At 43.5% G+C, this 18,139-nt stretch overlaps 1 protein-coding gene across 2 annotated transcripts in view; it reads right to left on the reverse strand.

Annotated features, from left to right (window-relative positions):
- Positions 1–7,068: 7,068 nt before the first annotated feature.
- Positions 7,069–18,139, reverse strand: part of KCNK9 (potassium two pore domain channel subfamily K member 9) — a 92,600-nt gene continuing 81,529 nt past the window's right edge. The window contains exons 2-4 of one of the 2 annotated variants that reach the window (XM_083622149.1): positions 14,182–17,993; positions 13,390–14,038; positions 7,069–12,892 (exon numbers count right to left, since the gene is read on the reverse strand). In XM_083622149.1, the coding sequence (XP_083478275.1) occupies positions 17,155–17,993 (839 nt within the window). In that variant the 3' untranslated portion in view covers positions 7,069–12,892; positions 13,390–14,038; positions 14,182–17,154. Of the gene's footprint in view, positions 12,893–13,229; positions 14,039–14,181; positions 17,994–18,139 lie in introns of both variants that reach the window. The other variant, XM_083622150.1, reaches the window with a different exon arrangement.

The following is an 18,139-nucleotide window of genomic DNA, read 5'->3' on the forward strand; positions in this document are numbered from 1 at the left end:
TTGCTGGATAATCAATTTGAACTAGAAAACAAGAAGGGGAGGTATGAGTAAGTCAAAGAAACATGTTATTGAAAATTGATATTGAAATTGATTTGTTTTTAATATTTTTTTTCTTTTTCTTTTTTGTCTGTATAAAATTGAAAACTCGAATAAATATTTATTAAAAAAAACAGAAATGGGGTTTCTAAGTTTAGTCTTTAGGCCAGATGTTGCTGCCACCCTGGACTCCTTTGGTAGGAGGGTGGGATATGATTTAATAATAATAATAATAATAATAATAATAATAATAATAATAATAATTTTTATTTATACCCCACCCTCCCCGGCCAGAGCCGAGCTCAGGGCGGCTAACAACAGTAAAAATTACAGTAAAAACATAATGGGGGTGAACCAATTTAAAATACAGGTTAAAATGCAATTTAAAATGCAGCCTCATTTTAAAAGTAGCCCATAGATCAAAACCGTAAGGGGAGGGAAGCATAAGGGTCAGACTGAGTGCAAACCAAAGGCCAGGCGGAACAGCTCTGTCTTGCAGGCCCTGCGGAAAGATGTCAAGTCCCACAGGGCCCTAGTCTCTTGTGACAGAGCGTTCCACCAAGTCGGGGCCAGTACTGAAAAGGCCCTGGCCTAGCTGAGACCAATCTAACCACCTTGTAACTTGGGACCTCCAAAATATTGTCATTTGTGGACCTTAAGGTCCTCTGTTGGGCATACCAGGAGAGGCGGTCCCATGGGTACGTGGGTCCTAGTTTCGCTTAGGTGTCATGGCTTATAGCCATGCGTAGATTCACGAGACATCAAATCTCACTCAGTATAAGGCAGCTTCTTATGTTAATCTGATCCCTCTCTTTGTGTTGACAGCAGAGAACCTCCTGTGTCTGATCTGCTTACAGCAGAAATAATGGAGGGATTGTCTAAATATGCAAGAGACCTTGTTCTTCCTAAACCTCTTATGCTGTGAATAATTTGTGCCGAGCCACTGGGGAAGGGCATCTTTCTCCCTCCCTTCACCCCAATATGCTTTCTTTAGCTTTGTTATGTAGATCTTGTCGTAACATCTTCATTGCTCCAAAGAAACTAGTTAATATTTCTTTCTCCGGCATCTATTCTTGGTACAACACTGGGACATTGCCATGGAAACAGTGGTAATCTGGAAATCAAAGTTGTTTTTTCTTATTTTTGGTTTGGGAGGGGTGCATTCATAGAAGCACTAAGAAACTCTCACCCATCGACTTGTTCCACAAGATTATTTACTGCCTCCATCCTACTTTACCAAAAGGTTTAGCTGCATTTGGAATTGTGGCATCAATTTATCATTCATAGTTGCATTTCTACCCCTGCTTTCCTCCTCCCGTGAGCTTAAAGCTCACACATATTGTTCTCCTCTACCCTTTTTATCCTCACATCAAGCCTGCAGGGTTTGGACCTGAATTTTTGCACTGTAACCACTATACCACAGTGCCTCTCAAGTCAATGTGCAATGCATGCACATCCTCCAACCATATGAGGTTTTTATATGTACTCATAGAAATGTAAGCAGCTGAATCTCAAGAGGTGTCCAGAACACTGTCTAGTCTTCTTGTGCTAGATGAGTTTCAGTTATTAAGGCTTGAGGATGTGGGAGAACATTTGGTTTGGTCTGGACAACCACCTGTGTACTTGACCCTTGAGCCTCATGGCTGAGGAAAACGGGCAGGGAGGGGAGAGCCAGCTGGGAAGTGATTGGTGACTTTTTTGAGATGGGTGGTCCCTGTCTGCTTTAAGGAGGCAATGGTAAGACCACTCCTTAAGAAACCCTCCCGCTGCTAAGGGGGTTTGGCAAAAGCAAGTTGGTGACTGGAGGAGGAAAGGGGATCGTTACCAAGGGTCAGTTGCTGGTGACGCTTTTATTTTCTTTCTCCTTTCCTTTTAGTGTGTAGCATGGCTTATGTGCTTGAGTCATCTAGGAGCTCTATGGATAGCATATTGCTGTTGACATCTGTCTGTCTTGAGAGACAATGGAGTGTGTCTCCATGGGTGAAGTCAAACTGCTGCATTAGCAGCGCTGAAGTGACCTTCCCTGGGCATGAGCCTGGGCAGTGTGTCTGGGTATTCTGGGCTGCCCAGTTAAGATCTCCCTCTCAGACTTGATGAGGTGGTCCAAAGGAAAGGAAAGCAATATGTTTGGCACCAGCTTGGCTAAAGAAGTTGCCCAAAGGAGGTGTACAAGGTGCCATCCAACTGCCTTAGGGGCCCCACTCTGGATTTGTGTAGGGTTTGCCCCTTAACTTTTCCTTCTTCCAAAGATATCCCTAAAGACAGTGGAGGTTTAGGATCAGAATTTTCCTTCTCCTAGCCAAGCTACCTTCCCAGGTTGACAAGCCCCATCTGCCCCTTGCTTCCCTCTACAAGACACGCAGAAGCTGCCTTTTTGATGGTTGGACCCACCGTTGGTCTCATCCACTCAATCTTCTCCCATTGACCTCAAGAATGAAATGAACGCAGCTCCAGCCTCCAATCAACAGTTCAGCCTGTATCATCTTGAAGGGCTTTCTAGCTCTGCAACTTCATGATTGCATTGCCATTCTGATCCCCAAAAAAACCATTGATATTGTGGACGACCTCATTTCAATGCTCAGGAGTGAGTGAGGACCTCCAAGTCCCCCCTAGGAAAGCAGCCCTATGATTGAATTGGTATTCTGGTCCTTAGATGCCATCAGTATTGCACAAGGTCAAGGAATTGAGATTGATGGCCTCTTCTTGGTTTACTACTCTGTGGGTTGGGTGCAGACCGAGGATGGAATCCCACACAGAAAAAAATGAATGTTCTGTCAGTGCAAAGATTTCTGCTTGGGCAATGGAATATTCGCCCGCTCTCCATTCCATGAACCCCTTAAATTTGTTCTAGGGTGTTCACCCAACCCTTCAGAGCAGATTTGGGGAGACCACAGGGGGAAGAAGGAGGGAAACACCTGTTGCACTGACAGGACAGGTTAGTTAAATAATACCCAGAGTTAGTTGAACTTGAAATCCATAGATGACTAACTTGGGACAAAGGGTCCCAAATGCAACTAACTTTCTCTCGGTCCTCTATGTCTCCATCTGCCCCAAAGCCAGAAGCACCACACAACTTCACTGCCTGTTTCTCAATAAACGAGCTTTTGATGTATCTGGGTGCCTTTGCAAAATGTGCTGCGTATCATTGTTTCTCTTGTAATCATGTAATCAGACAGCAGCACTAATAATCAACATGTCCTTACCACCATGGCAAGCACTTATCGCTGGCTTCTGCGAGAACAAAATCCCAGAAAATGTGCTGTGTGCTCCGTCATCTGTCACTTGGCAATCTTGAATGATTAATGTCTATCTGTGCTTACAAGAGGCAAAGTATAATGCTCCCTAGGAGGCTCCAGCGCCGCAGGCAAACTGTGGCAGGCAAAATGGATGAATCCCAGTGGGACGCAGGCACATGTGGGTGAGCATGACAAGCTCCCACCAGTGATGCGCTAGGAAAAGGAATAGATGGGCTGGTAGAACTCTTGGGGCTTTGCTTAGCTCAGAAGGGCTTATTCTCATTCTGGGACTATGGAATCTGAGTGTTTCTCTTACCTGCCTAATTAATCACTGCAGGCCTTCCAACAGTTTAAAATGTTCCATTCTCATACAGAGCAAGAGGCTGTGATGGTTTGGGTACCCGTAAGGCACCTATTGGATGGTGCCCTGTACCTGTATGCCAAGGGTGGCCAATGTGGTGCCCTGAAGATGTTGTGGACTACAGAACCCGTCATCCCCACCATGCTGGCTGGAGCTGATGGGAATGACTGTCCAAAACATCTACAGGGCATCACATCGACTACCTCGACTGAATGCAAAAATAGAACGGATCTTATGAAGGGACTTGAGCACATTTTGGTTGTAGGGCATGCCAAATAACCCCAAACTGAATGTCCAAATGTGGCCTCCCAGGTTTTGCTTTCCAGACTTTGGAGCTCTACCCAGGCCACAAACCCTCTACGCTTGTTCTGCACCCTCAGGTGCTTTTGTCTGGCTGGAACATGTCCTTGAATGATGACAGTGTCTCTTTCTTTCCTGTAAGGAGGAAGGAAAGGTGCAAGTGGGTGCAGAAACCTCTGGACTTTGCGTGGCTTGAATGTAGCCACCTATACACAGATATGTATCATGTCCATTGCTCTGGCCGCTTTCCCTCTAGCCCCAACCACCACTGACATGATTTCCATGAAGGAATCAGCTTCTAGGCTGCAAAAGGTTCCCCATCTCCGTGTTATATAAAAGAAGCCATATGCATTTGAAAACGTGCCATAGGATTTTTAATGAAAAAATTAGAAAAAGTGCATTTATTTTACAACACTACAGTAAATGATTCTCTCTCTGTATTTTTTTCTCTTGTTTTGTAAAGACATTGTAAAATATATACAGGGTTGCTTAGTGCATTCATTACAAAAAGAAAGATGCAATCCCTTGCATAAATTACATATATTTTACAGGGGTTCGCTGTCTACTTGGACTTGTAAACATTGGTGTGGTACAGTTTTCATTCTTTAGGTAAGCTGCAATACATCATTTTTTTTTCTGCTCATCCAACTGTTAAGCCACTCTGCTGAATCAAGTACGGCATTTGAAGGCCATGTGTGAGGTCTACCTCTCCCAACATGGAGAAGGCCAGTAAAAAAAATGAAATTGAGACACAACTGTCATTTAATTTAATTCACATACTAACACGATTCAACTTGTTGCTTCTGACCTGCTCTTCTTCCTCTTGACATTCTGTTTTGAAATGCAAAGCACTGGACTTCTTTCTCCATATGGGTCTTTTCCTTTTGGAGCAAAAACTCAACCAAGAGCACTATGGTACCTTAAAGACAAATCATTTCATTGTGCATTGAGCTTCCATGGGATAGAGGGGTATGTGGAATCCTCCCCAAGAATTTTACTAGTCCTCTGAAATGTGGGGTGTGAGGTTTTCTCCCCTTCTTTGAATGTTCCATATGAATCAAGAACCTTCAGATTTGCCTGGAAATATTATTTCAGGGAAAAGTCAATGGCCAACCAGGGATACCATTCCTTAGCAATTTCATTATTATTATTATTCCTTAAATTTCTTCAGATGTTTTACCTGTGCAGGAAAAACCTTGCTTGAGCAGGAACAGCAACCTCACCTTGAGACTGGCCACTCTAGAGCCTGCTTCAACTCTTGCCTTTAGTGCGCAATGCTAATTTAAGCACTTATATCCTGTATTTGTAGGCAAAAGCACCTTACAGTATAATCACACTAACATAATAAACAAATGCTATGTGAATAGCTCCTGTCACAATGAATATGATAGTCTTTTAGGTACCATGGGATTATTTTCTTTGCCACTTCTGCTGTGCGGGCTAGAAGCTGGCTAGAAGCTGTTAATCTCCAGAGGAATTGCATTGTGAATGGCACCCTTAAGGTAAGATCTCCCCTCCCCAAGATATCATCTAGGAAGATCCACCACCACACAGATCAGGGCCATCATACTGTGGTTTGCCCAACTCTTGCTCCTTGTCATTGTTGTTGATCATCAGGTGATGGCTTTGACCCATGCAATAAATGTACCTTCCTGGGTGCTGCTGCAGTAAGGGGAAGAATGATCCAAAGGGATGTCATTTCCATGGCACCCACTCAGCTCTGCCATGGCTACTCATCCATAATTTGTTCCTTGGGACAGATTTTCAGCATAGTCCATGGTGGAGGTAGTCAACCTGGTGACCTTCAGATGTTATTGGCTTATGACTCCCATCAGCCCTGGTGAGTGTGGCCAATGGTCAGGAATTATGGGAATTGTAGTCCAGCAACATCTGAAGGGCACCACACTGTCTGTCTCTAGTCCATGGACTTTAATTCTTGTCCCTCTTTCCCCTGCCATTTCTCTTCTATGCTCTGCACAGAAAATATACCACTCAGATTAAGGAGATTTTCTTTTTGATAATGCCACTGGAAAATGCTGCTTTGTCTTCTTTCCACTCCAGGAATGGGGAACCTGAGATGCTGTGGAGCTCCTAACACCCTTCAGCCCTAACCAGCATGACCAATGGTCAGGGATGGTGGGAGTCAAGTCATAGTCCAGCAACATCAGAAGGGCTCCAGGTGCCTCACCCCTGTCCTGCGTACATCGTGCAAAAAGTACAAAAATGCAACCGAAGTGTCAGGAGAGACAGCATCAACGCACACCCATGCGCGCACACTCACACACACACACAATAATTGCAGGCTATCAACCCGGTTGAACACCTTTCGTGCGTTTGCTTTGGAAGAAATCCAAGAACTTCTGTATAAAAGCCACTGGGACACAATTTGAACACTTTTTATCCCTGCTTCTCGTAGATACAACAGTAAGCTGAAAGAAGAAATTGCACCTTAAAGAGACAGTCTCTCCATGCTTTTTGACTTGCTGGGAACGGCAATCACAAGGACCCATTTTCCCCATAATATCTCGAACTGACGATCTGTAATCCAGTTTATGAACTGGAATTATCTATGATAAAAGGACTCGCCATGCAGAGGCAAGTGGTACCCTAAGTATGTTTAAATTGTGTTCCAAGGAATGACAAGCTTCTTCTGCCTGTTACTACTCTTCAGTGAGAAGATCATACATGATAGACAAGCTTCCTTAAAAGATAGCTTGTCCATCAATATGCTCTCTCTTTTGGATGTGGATGGGGGTGGTAGATATTAACCTGAAGCTAAACTGAGACCTCCTGCAAAGGCCTCTTCGGCATGCACAAGAATTCCCTGAAGGCAGAAAGTTGGGAAACTGCTCACCTAATACCCGGTGACTAGTGGAGGTATGTTTCTGAATGACAGTTGCTGGGAAACACCCATGCTAGGGACATCATGTTTATATCAGATTTAAGCTTAGACTAATAGGGAAAGCTGAAGCATACCCTCCAACATTTGTCCGATGAAAATAGGGACATCCTATTCAACCACAACAATACTTTTATTATTTATACCCCACACCCATCTGACTGGGTTGCTCCAGCCACTCTGGGTGGCTTCCAACATATATAAAAACGTAATAAAATATTAAACTTTTAAAAAAAAATTTCCTTATACAGGGCTGCCTTCAGATGTCTTCTAGCAGTTGTATAGTTATTTATCTCCTTAGCTTGGAGGCCGAATAGCTCCATACCCTCTAATGAAAATAGGAATGTCCTACCAACATGTCTCTGATGAAAATAGGGACACCCTAATGAGTGCTCACAGGAAGGACAGATCGTGAAGCTGAGGCTCCAATACTTTGGCCACCTCATGAGAAGAGAAGACTCCCTGGAAAAGACCCTGATGTTGGGAAAGATGGAGGGCACAAGGAGAAGGGGACAACAGAGGACGAGATGGTTGGATAGTGTTCTCGAAGCTACCAGCATGAGTTTGACCAAACTGCGGGAGGCAGTGGAAGACAGGAGTGCCTGGCGTGCTCTGGTCCATGGGGTCATGAAGAGTCAGACACGACTAAATGACTAAACAACAACAATGGAACATTCCAGGATCAAATCAGAAACTGGAAGAGTTTCTGTAAATCCGGGACTGTCCCTGGAAAATAGGGACACTTGGAGGGTGTGCTGAAGCCGTGGGGGAGCTGGAGACAGGGTGGGGAAATGCAAACCCTTTCTCACAAACCAATCCTCATTCTGGATTAGACTCCAGAAAATAATATTTAAAAACTGAAAGAAATGAAGCATAAGGTCCCTGCTGGATCAAGCCACAGGTCCAGGATCCTACTCTCACAGTGGCCAACCAGATTCCCCAGTGGAGAGCCAGAGCCTGCAAAGAGGTATTTGGTGCAACAACTGCACTCTCCCCACTTGTGATTCCAGAAACTGGTATTCAGAGAGAAACTGCTTCTAAGAATGGAGGAGAAAGCTGGACAAATCCTGACTTGGGCCTCTTTTTAGCCTCTGATTTAGAGACAAGGAACCTGGGACATGCAACCTTTTGAGCAAATTGTCTTTCCACTTTAGTCCCCCCTCTCCCTCTCTTGTCTTTAAATCAATCCGCACATTCCTATTGCCAGCAGTAATTAGTGGCGCTATTTTCTTTCCCCAGGGTTCTTTCCCACAACATCATGCTCTTCATTAATGTGCAATGAGAGGGAGAAGAGCTACACAGTAATGGTTCCATCTGATTGAATGTGCCTCTGAAAGGGCAAGCTAAGGCATCAGTTCGAAAGTGCAGAGGGGATAACAAACAGGGGTGAAAAATAGCCAAGCATGAAACAAGCGACATCAGTTCTTTAACAAGGAATCTGCCTTCTACCCTTCTGGGATACTGTGATCCTGGTAGACACCCTTCCACAAGCTCTTCTGCACACTGAACAGGGTATTTATCAAAGCCACCAAACTAGTATAACCAGAAGTTAGGGGAGGAAAAGATGCATTTCAGAGCACATTTTCAATTACTGGAGCCGCGACTCAATCTGCTCACAGAAAGAACCAGCAAATGATAAATCCCGTCACTCTGCAGGATGGGTTCTGCTTTTTCAAACGGAGCCCAGACAACATGGCTTGCCGCGATGAATATTAATTACCCAAAAGACTGCACCTATTAATCTTGGTTTGGAGTCTTCTCCTTTCTTGGGGGTGGGGGGCAAAGCTGTTGTGGGTGTTGACATATAGCACCATGCCATACATGATCAGTAGGCAAGGTGGGGAAAGGTTGACAAGACAATTAAATAAAAATGAAATGCGCTAGGGGTGAGATCTTTGTTAATTACAATATCCATTCATCACAACCATAAAAGGGAGGGAGAGGAGTGGGAGGGAGGGAGGCTTGGATCTGGACGTAGGCTCATAAAATATGTTTCCAATTATTATTGAGAGCCCGTGTGTCCTGCTGGTTAAAGCAAGGGTCACCACTGTAATACCTCCAGATGGATTACAACTCCCATTAGCTCCAGCCAGCATGGTCAATGGCCATGGATGATGGCAGCTATAGTCCTCAACATCTCAACATTGACTACACCCTGGATTAGAGTACTGGATTAGGCCATCAATGACCTAAATTCAGAAACCCACTGAGCTATAAAACTCACAGAGTGGTCTTGACACAGTCGCTTGCTTGCTCTCAGTCTAAACTTCCTAAGTGAGTTGTTGTAAAGATGAAAAGGCATGGATTTATATGCTGTCTTTGAACTCTTTGGAAAAAGAGGTCAGATATAAATATAATAAACCAATCCAATTCTGGTTGGAAAGCATGAATGGGGACCTGTGACCCTCCAGCTATGGTTGGGTCACAACTCCCATAATCCCTGACTACTCTCCATGCTGGTTGCGGCTGATGGTCGTTGGAATCCAGCAACTTCTGGAGGGCCACAGGTTCCCCATCCCTGACCTGAAGTCTAGGTAACACCACTGAAAATGAACAGTTGCAATTACGTGCCGCACATATCCACCTCATTCTGCCAATCCTTCAGGTTTTCATGCGGAGCTGCTGCACTTCTGGTCTTCCTCACTCATTTCCATGGATTCAGCCAATCCATTCAGACAAAGGAATACGTCTCCCCTTCCAACTCTACAATTCAATGATTCAGTGATCAACTCTCTCTATTGAAATGACTGGATGAATGCTCTTTGCATACCGGAGCAGCTGCACCCAGCTGTAACAAACCATGGCAAGCCAATTAACAAACAAACAATGGTGTTGGTCCAATGCAACCAATACAGGGTCAGTAAAATAACGCTTTGATTAGCACCATTATCAGAACCTGACTTGTAGCAGATCGGGCTGCTTATCCATCTTTGGTATTGTCTCCTCAGAGAGGCAACAGTGCTCTAGCAACTCAGGGGAGGGTTTTGAATATGGGGTCTGCCACATTCCAAGAATGTGCTCTATCACTTCCTCCCTAACCTATGTGCACATGTCCTGCTTGCGAATATCCCATGGACATCTGGTTAGCCACTGTGAGAACAGGATGCTGGACTAAATGGGCTTTTTCGATCCACCATGCATTTGTTTATTTTTAGTACACTGTTAGACCATTTGCAAATTCAGCCCCAAAGCTATTTCTGAGTTTTCACTACATCCACAAGGACTGGGAATATGGTTTGTTTTTAAATGCAAATGGATCCTCTGTAATCTGATGGTTTCATATTTCATTGGGTTATGCTGTAAACCAGAATACCTGATTGGAATAATGAGTCGAGATGAAATACTTATTGGCTCATTCAAAGCAATATTTCTGATCAAATTTCATGCATTTGCATTCACAATCAGGTTTTGTGTCCCTGCTACCATCTTGCAGTGATATTCCACATCCGTCTTAATTATCTGCACTTTAATTATTTGCAGCTTCTATTCGGAGGAAGGGGACTTTAATTTAGTTGTGAAAAATCAAACTAAGTGAGAAAAGATTTCCATAGTGAATTCAAACTTCATTCAATTTTTCTACGGCTCATCTCTGTTGCTGTCCTCTGTTACCCTGCTCCTAGAGCGCTATATCCTCTCATTTTCCAGTAAGAATGTTGATATTTTAAAAGGATGCTGTTAAAACGGGCAGTTCCTCTTCTGTGTTTCTTTTCCTTTTCAAATCTTGAAATGACATTGTGCTCCACATTGTTGAAATTAGCAACACTTGGATTTAAATTTTTGTAATATCCCAGTCAGCAACAGAACCTCATTAAAATCTACATTAAAAAGTCCATAACATTAGTGCAATGGACAGATTCCAGCGACCCTTTCTATTTGCATTTCCCTAGTAAAAGGCTTTAAATGAATATCTTAATTAGACCCTGGATATTAGCAAGAACATTACACAAAGTAAAATTATGCCATAAACCTCAGATCTGGTCTATTTCCTTCATAATTCTTCCGCTGGCCTCCATGCTTTTAATAGTTGGAAAATGTTTCCTTTTTTAAATCTCTTGTTCCTTTCATTGATCTTTCTTTTAAGCTTAACCAGTCTCATCTCACATGTTTCCAGCTACCAAATATATAGTTAGCTAGGTCATGATGTGCGATTCAGCATTCTTGAAAGGGCAGCCTTGTGATTTCTGATCCCACCCTACCATTAGACATAATGAGGCAGTTACTTCAGGCAGAAGATCATGAGGGCTTATGAGGTGCAACACCATCCTTCCCCCTGCTCAGCTGTCCCCTTCGGTTGAAGTACACAATTGTGTGCACCCCTTAAAATAGTCTGATTTCTCCAAGAGTGGTGGAAGACATCATCCTTTTCCACAGCTTCTATACAATGGTACCTCAGTTTTCGAACATCTCAGAAGTCAAATGTTTCAGTTTTCGAACACCAAAAACCTGGAAGTAACTGCTTCGATTTTCAAACACTTTTTTGAAGTCAAACGTGCCACGCAGCTTCCGTATTGAGTTTTTCAGAAGTAAATGCTTCAGTTTTCAAACGTTTCGGAAGTCATACGGTCTTCCAGAATGGATTGCGTTCAAAAACTGAGGTACCACTGTATATAGAATGGACACTGTATTATCCTTTACTTCCTGCAGCAAAATATCTTGGATGTTGTGCCCACCCAGGAATGAGTGAAAAGGAGAATCGGACTAGAACAACCAAGTTTCACTAAGACATGAGATTGAAATATAGCCATGGTCGCAGTGAAACTTGGTGGTCAAAGTTGGCATCCAGCTAGCATGCTGCATCAGTGCAAGGATTTACTCCTGCCTAATGAACCTTTTCCCCCTGTGCACCCCTTACAGCTCTTCTAGGAGTTCCCCCAAACCTCCACACAGATTCCTAGGGAGGACACGTTCTTGATGAATACCATCCATTATTGCCAACACATGCAAGAAGACTGAAGGCAAGCTAACTACATGCATGTGTAAACCTGCGCACAAGGGAAATGGCTCCTTGAGCCTATGCACTCAAACACTGGTATCCTCTAGGTTGGATTACTGCAATGTGTCATACATGGGGCTGCCTCTGAAGACAGTTCGGAAACTTCAGCTGGTACAGAATTCAGTGGCTAGGTTGCTCACCAGGGCAAGACAGTTTGACCATGATACAGCGACCCTGACCCAACTGCACTGGCTGCCAATTAGTTTCCGAGCCCAATTCAAAGTGCTGGTTTTGACCTATAAAGCCTTAGGTAGCTCAGGATCACAATTCCTCAAGGACCGCCTCTCCCCACATCAGTTGACTTGGACCCTGAAATCATAATCTCTGGTCCTTCTTCATGTGCCCCCTCTGTGAGAGGTACGGAGGATGGCAACACAAGAATGGGTATCTTCTGTGGTGGCTCCTCATTTGTGGAATGCTCTCCCCAGCGAGACTTGCCTGATGCATTCATTACATATCTTTAGGCACCAAGTGAAAACATTCCTCTTCAACCAAGCCATTGGTTGATTAAACAATCTATGGCCCTTTCAACTGTGGATGGGTATTGTTCATGCTTGTTATTATGCTATGAATTTTTGTATTTTTATATTGTATACTACCCAGTGATTCTCAGATGAAGGGCGGTATAGAAATTTTATAAATAACATAATATAAATAAGTAACATCAGCTGTTTTCTGCACTCCTGGGATTCTGGTAGAAGGTAACCAAGAAACCTGGGCCAGGTGCAAGGCCAGTTCCCTCTTATAGGCACCTGTGGCTCTTGCTCTCTTTCTAGAAGAGCACAAAACATTCCTAGAAAAACTGGTGATTCACAAGAGATATCACAGCGGCAGGGCAGGGGCGGGTCAATTGAGTCATCGCCATGGCCAGAGCTACATCATCACCCAAGCAGGGATTTTTCACATGTCTACCACAGAATTCATATTTTCTTATGAATGTTTTATATTATTTTACATAAAATAGTTAGATGGGGTTTTTTAAAAAAAAATTAAGCTGTTTTATAAATCTTGTGAAATAAATATAATAAAATATATTTCATTCAATCAAATTAAAAATACAGTGGTACCTCTTGTGGCATTTGCCCTCCTAGGTGACATCATGCTGGGTCATAAGGAAAGGGTTAAATGAGTGCGAAGTGATTGGCCAGTGGGAACCCAAGGGGAGGAGTTAGAGTCAGAGTTAGTGTTGTTGAGGACTCAGTCGGGTGTTAGAGAAGAAGGAGAGAGGATAAGTCTGTGGGTTGGGATAGTTTGATGTGAGAGAGTGAGAGAATCTGTTAAGAGGAGTCAGATAGACAGCTGGGATAATCAATTAGAAGTTATTAGGAAGGTATAGGCCGGTAAAGAAACTAAGATTAAGAAACTGACAAGAAAATGTATCTGAAACCATAAACTTATTAATGCTTATAAAATAAACTTGTTTATTTGGTTTAATGTTAACAACTGTCTGGACTCTGTGTGTACCCGAGGGAAATGGGTTGGTGGCAGCGGGGAAGCAATCACAGTGGTGGCACAGGGATCAATAGACCGTCAAACGTCCGGGGACCCTGTGTGATCGCCACACCTCTGGATGTGAACGGGATCCATTCCGGAGCCCCGTTTGCATCCTGAAGTGAACGCAACCCATGTCTGCGAGTGATGTCATTTTGAGCGTCTGCGCGTGCGCGAGCGGCGAAACCCAGAAGTAACGTGTTCCGTTACTTCCGTATCGTCGTGGAGCGCAACCCAAAAATGCTCAACCTGAAGCATATTTAACCCGAGGTACGGCTGTAGCAGTATTATGTTTACTATTATTATAGTTAATGACTTCGTTCTGGCCAATATTGCACTTCATGCATCCTTTTTGGTGCTACTGGTTGGCATTAAGCTACAACTGAAAAGAAGCTGGTGTGTCAGAGGGCAGAGCCTGCAGGAAAGAAAGCTATTTTCACCTCAGATAAGCAACACTTGGTAGTGCTGGTGGCCTCAGTGTTGTGGAATGCTCACCCTGCTGAAATGCAAGAGGTCCTATCAGCACTGGCATTCCGCGGGCTCTTGCAAACACACTTGTTGTCACATCCCCCTGATCTCCTGACCTAAACCCCCCATCTTAATTGCTGTTTTAACTCTTGTGCTGTTTCAAAGGGCTTGTTTATTGCACATTTTAATTGTGGGATGTGTAATTTAATGTTTTGAAGGGGCATTGTTTTATTGCTTGTCTCCATTCTGTGCATCTGAAGAAGTGTGCATGCACACGAAAGCTCATACCAAGAACTAACTTAGTTGGTCCTTAAGGTGCTACTGGAAGGAAAAATATTTTTTTTGTTTTGACTATGGCAGACCAACACGGCTACCTATCTGTAACTCCATTCTGTGCGTTTATATTCTGTAAGTGGTTTTATATTTGTAAAACCACTTACAAGCCACTTTGGCAATTAAGTCATATATAAATAAATTAATAATGTTTAGCCTCAATAATAATAACTCTTTCAAGGAAAAACAACACAGTTAAAAGATAAGGAAGAAGTAAGGAGTCGAAATGAGGTGGAGGGAAGTCACACGCGAAGAATAATTATTATATTTTTGGTTTATATTTGTGTATAAGAAAATACATGTTGAAGAACGAATGGAATATCTATATGAATGACCAACTTAAAAACTCAAGAAAAAATTATTGTTTTTTTCAAAAAAGAGAATGTGCAAGCAATTGCTTTAAATTCGGAAGTAAGTTCACCAGAATAAAGCACTTTTCCTGCCTAGAAAATAACCACAATAACAACTCTTGCATGTGCTTACAGGTCCTCAGCCACCAAGCTGTTTTGTAAGAGGTGTGGTGGTGAAGTAATTTGGGGGTGTGGTTGGGGAGTGACAACAGAACACAGGTTACCTCTAACCTCCTCAGCTGTGTCTCCCTTCCCATCAAACAAAATTCCCTCCTGCCTGGCAAATAGGCTTAAAAATCAGCTTCCGCTGACACCAATGGAGGCTGTTTTTTTAAAGCATAATTGAACTCTAGCTGTCTGCAGGCTACATGTCAAGGTCCCTGTGGCCAACAGTTCCTCGGCCCTGATATTGTACAATGGAGATAGTTTCCCCATTCTCAAAAATAAACATGTCATCATAAGTGTATTGTTTATTTCACTTCACCCCTCGTTCTGCAATTTTACAATTTCCCCTTACACTGCGCCAGAGGGTACAAGAAATGGAAGGGATGAATACTAGGCCTTCAGATCTCTATATTTACCAAGTGAGAAAGATGAACCAATATAGAAAACTCCAGAGCCTGAAGCCTTGTGAAAGCCTTTTGCTGAGGCCATTGCAACCCTCAGAAAATCACAGCATCATATTAGCCTTCTGCTTGCCTTGCTTCGTTAGGGCATGTCTCATCGCTGCTTTGCAGCTTGCTCTGTCAAAAACATTTTAACCATGCCCTGAGCAAACTAAATCCCTCCCTCCCTTGCTCTGGTGCTGATATGTAATGCGATAGGATAAACTGGATTGTTACATAATGGTTCAAACACAGGCACAAAACACAGAATGGCCATTGGGCAGATGAAAAGCACAGTTGCGTTGGGAGCAACTGAATGATCCCTTCGCAGACCCAGTGCAGACATACAGCAGAATTCCCATCTCACAAAAATGAGGCTGATTGGCTGGAAGGAAGCCAAGCCAGAACAGGGACTCTTGCAGAGACAGCAACAGGCAAGCTTCTTCATGTCATGGGGTACTTAGCGCTCAAATAAGCTTTTCCATTCTAAATGAGCCCATTTCTCTGGATAACCCTAGCTGTTTTCAACTGTTTTGGAATTTCTGGACTGCAAGTACGCCTCACCATTAAGCCAGTGCTTCCTAGATCTTGTATTCCTTGAACAAAATGGTTCGAAGAGCTGCTCTCAAGTCGCTAAAGCAACTCAATTCCAGTGCAATCATTCAAAGGGTCAAAGCAGAGCAAGTATTGACACCCGCAGTTGCCTCAATTGAACACATTCGCTCAGCAAAAGATTGTCAGGGTTTAAACGTTCCCAGAAGGTCAAAGCATGAGACACTCTCTCTTGAATCCTTCCTGAGGCCAACCAAGGCTTTCCGTTATTTACAAATCAAAAGCATTTAGAGACGATCTTTTATTATAATAATAATTTAAAACAAGGAATGCCCTGTTTTTTTATATAAGAAAAAGGGGGGAATACACCCACCTCTGTATACCATCCTTGTCCAAGCATTCCCAAAAATATAATTCCTATGCATGCATCTGATGCTGCACACGTACACACATTCAGGCTCTCTCACTCACACACACACACACACACAAGCACATGATAACATAAACTTTAATTTTATACAAAACTGTATAAATAAGAAATAATAAAATAGATACTCTTCAGTTCCAACGATTCCCCCCTCAGAAAAGAAAAACCCTCTGTGTTGTGGCATATAGTTGGAACAATAACAAAGAATTAAAAGAAACTCATTTTAAAACCATATTATTTGCTTTAGAGTATTAATCCTATCTTTTCAAGGGTTTTGTTTTCCTCTTGTATTGTCTTAATGCATACCAGTTCTACAAAATGCATGCTGTAGATTTTTTAAAAAATATATGTTTGGGGGGGTTTTTTTGGAAGGATTTGATCTGGCAAGCAAAAGCAATCCTTCTTTCCTGCCTTAAACCTTCCTGGAAACAAAACATCTAATAAAATCTAGCATTTAAAAAAAAAATTAAAATCACCATGATACACTTGGTATATTGACCGTTTATGGTGCATGCTTGACTCAGCAAACGGAACAAAAGAGAATAGCAGCTTTTTCCCGTTCCCGCAGCCCCTGCCATGTTTTGGAAGCCAAAAAGCAGGCCAGAATACAAGTTCTTCAAAGGAAGAATCGAAAGAAAACAAAACCAATACCTGATGCTTTGATATATACTTTGTTAGTCACATGGCACTGGTAGTGGAATTGTGCGTGTGCACCTATACCCTAACCCAGACACGCCACACACAGGCACACTCGTGCTCTCTCACTCACTCACACACACACAGAGTGACCTGCTTGTGAAGGAAAAGAGTTCATTAGGTCAAAAAGTGCCCCAGGGCACATTGAAAGCTCCCAGCTAATATGTGCAACTTTGGAATTTGGATACCCACTTCCCATCACCTCGAATCTTCAGACTACCGAGGGGCGGGGACGTAAATGTAAGGCATACTTTGCTCCAGAGCTGTGTCTCAGAGGAAGGATGTCTGTTCCTTTGTTTGATTTCCTTGATTAATCTTAGCCTCGCTCTGACTTACACGAGGAATTCCTTTAAAAAAAAATACCAATCTTAGGAATAAAAGATCAAAAACCCCAAGGACAAAGGACTTCAGATGGACTTCCGCCGTCTCATCAGCCTGTGGCTGTCTGTGAAGCTGTTCAAGCCAGGAGAGATGGAGCTTACAGGAGATGGGAAAAGGCTGTTTTTTAATGTGCTTGGCGAGATCTCCTCTATCTTGTAGGAGATAGAGTGAAAGTACTGGAGGTTCAACTTGGAGCTGAAGGAGTTTTGGTGGGACACAACCCGGCTGGTGTATTCGTGGGACCTGTAGCACATGCAGGAGCAATCCGACTGGAGGTCCGTCACCTCGGCTTTGTACCTCGGCCGCCCATGCTGGGAATCTTCTTGGATGTGGATGATCATGCTGTTACGGTTCCCTGCCTGGGAGGCACGTTCCTCAGCCTCCCGCCTCTCTTCCTCGATGTTCATGAACAACCTGAGAACAACCAGATTGAGGAATGCCCCAATGACTGTCAACCCTACTAGGATGTACATAAAGCTAAAGGCCACGTAGAGCGGCTTCCTCTGGAGGGCTCCTTTCGTCTGAAGGGCCACGTAGTCTCCAAACCCTATTGTAGTCAATGTTATAAAGCAGTAGTAGAAGGCCTGGAAAAAGCTCCACTCCTCGCAGTGGGAGAAGGCCGCTGCTCCTATGCAGAGGGTCCCTATGCACGAAAAGAATCCGACGGCCACCATGTTCTCCATGGAGACATCAGTGCTCCTCATCCTGCAGCACCTTTTCATCCGCTGCAAAAGGTACTTGACAAAGGTGTTCATGCGTTCGCCAAGGCTCTGGAACATGACCAGGGTCAACGGGATGCCCAGGGCAGCGTAGCACATGCAGAAAGCCTTTCCAGCATTTGTTCCTGGGGCAGCATGCCCATAACCTGGAGAAGCAAAAGACAAAAACAGGTGAGTGACCAGGGAGGGAGGGAAGGAGGGGTGGCTGCTCCTAGGTGGAGCTACCCATCACAGATGGACTTTGGTCTTTCACATTTCAGTAGCACCCTGCGCAAGCCCAAAAATCAGCTCA

This window comes from Podarcis filfolensis (assembly GCF_964270895.1).
Source record: "Podarcis filfolensis genome assembly, chromosome: 7".
Taxonomy (NCBI): domain Eukaryota; kingdom Metazoa; phylum Chordata; class Lepidosauria; order Squamata; family Lacertidae; genus Podarcis; species Podarcis filfolensis.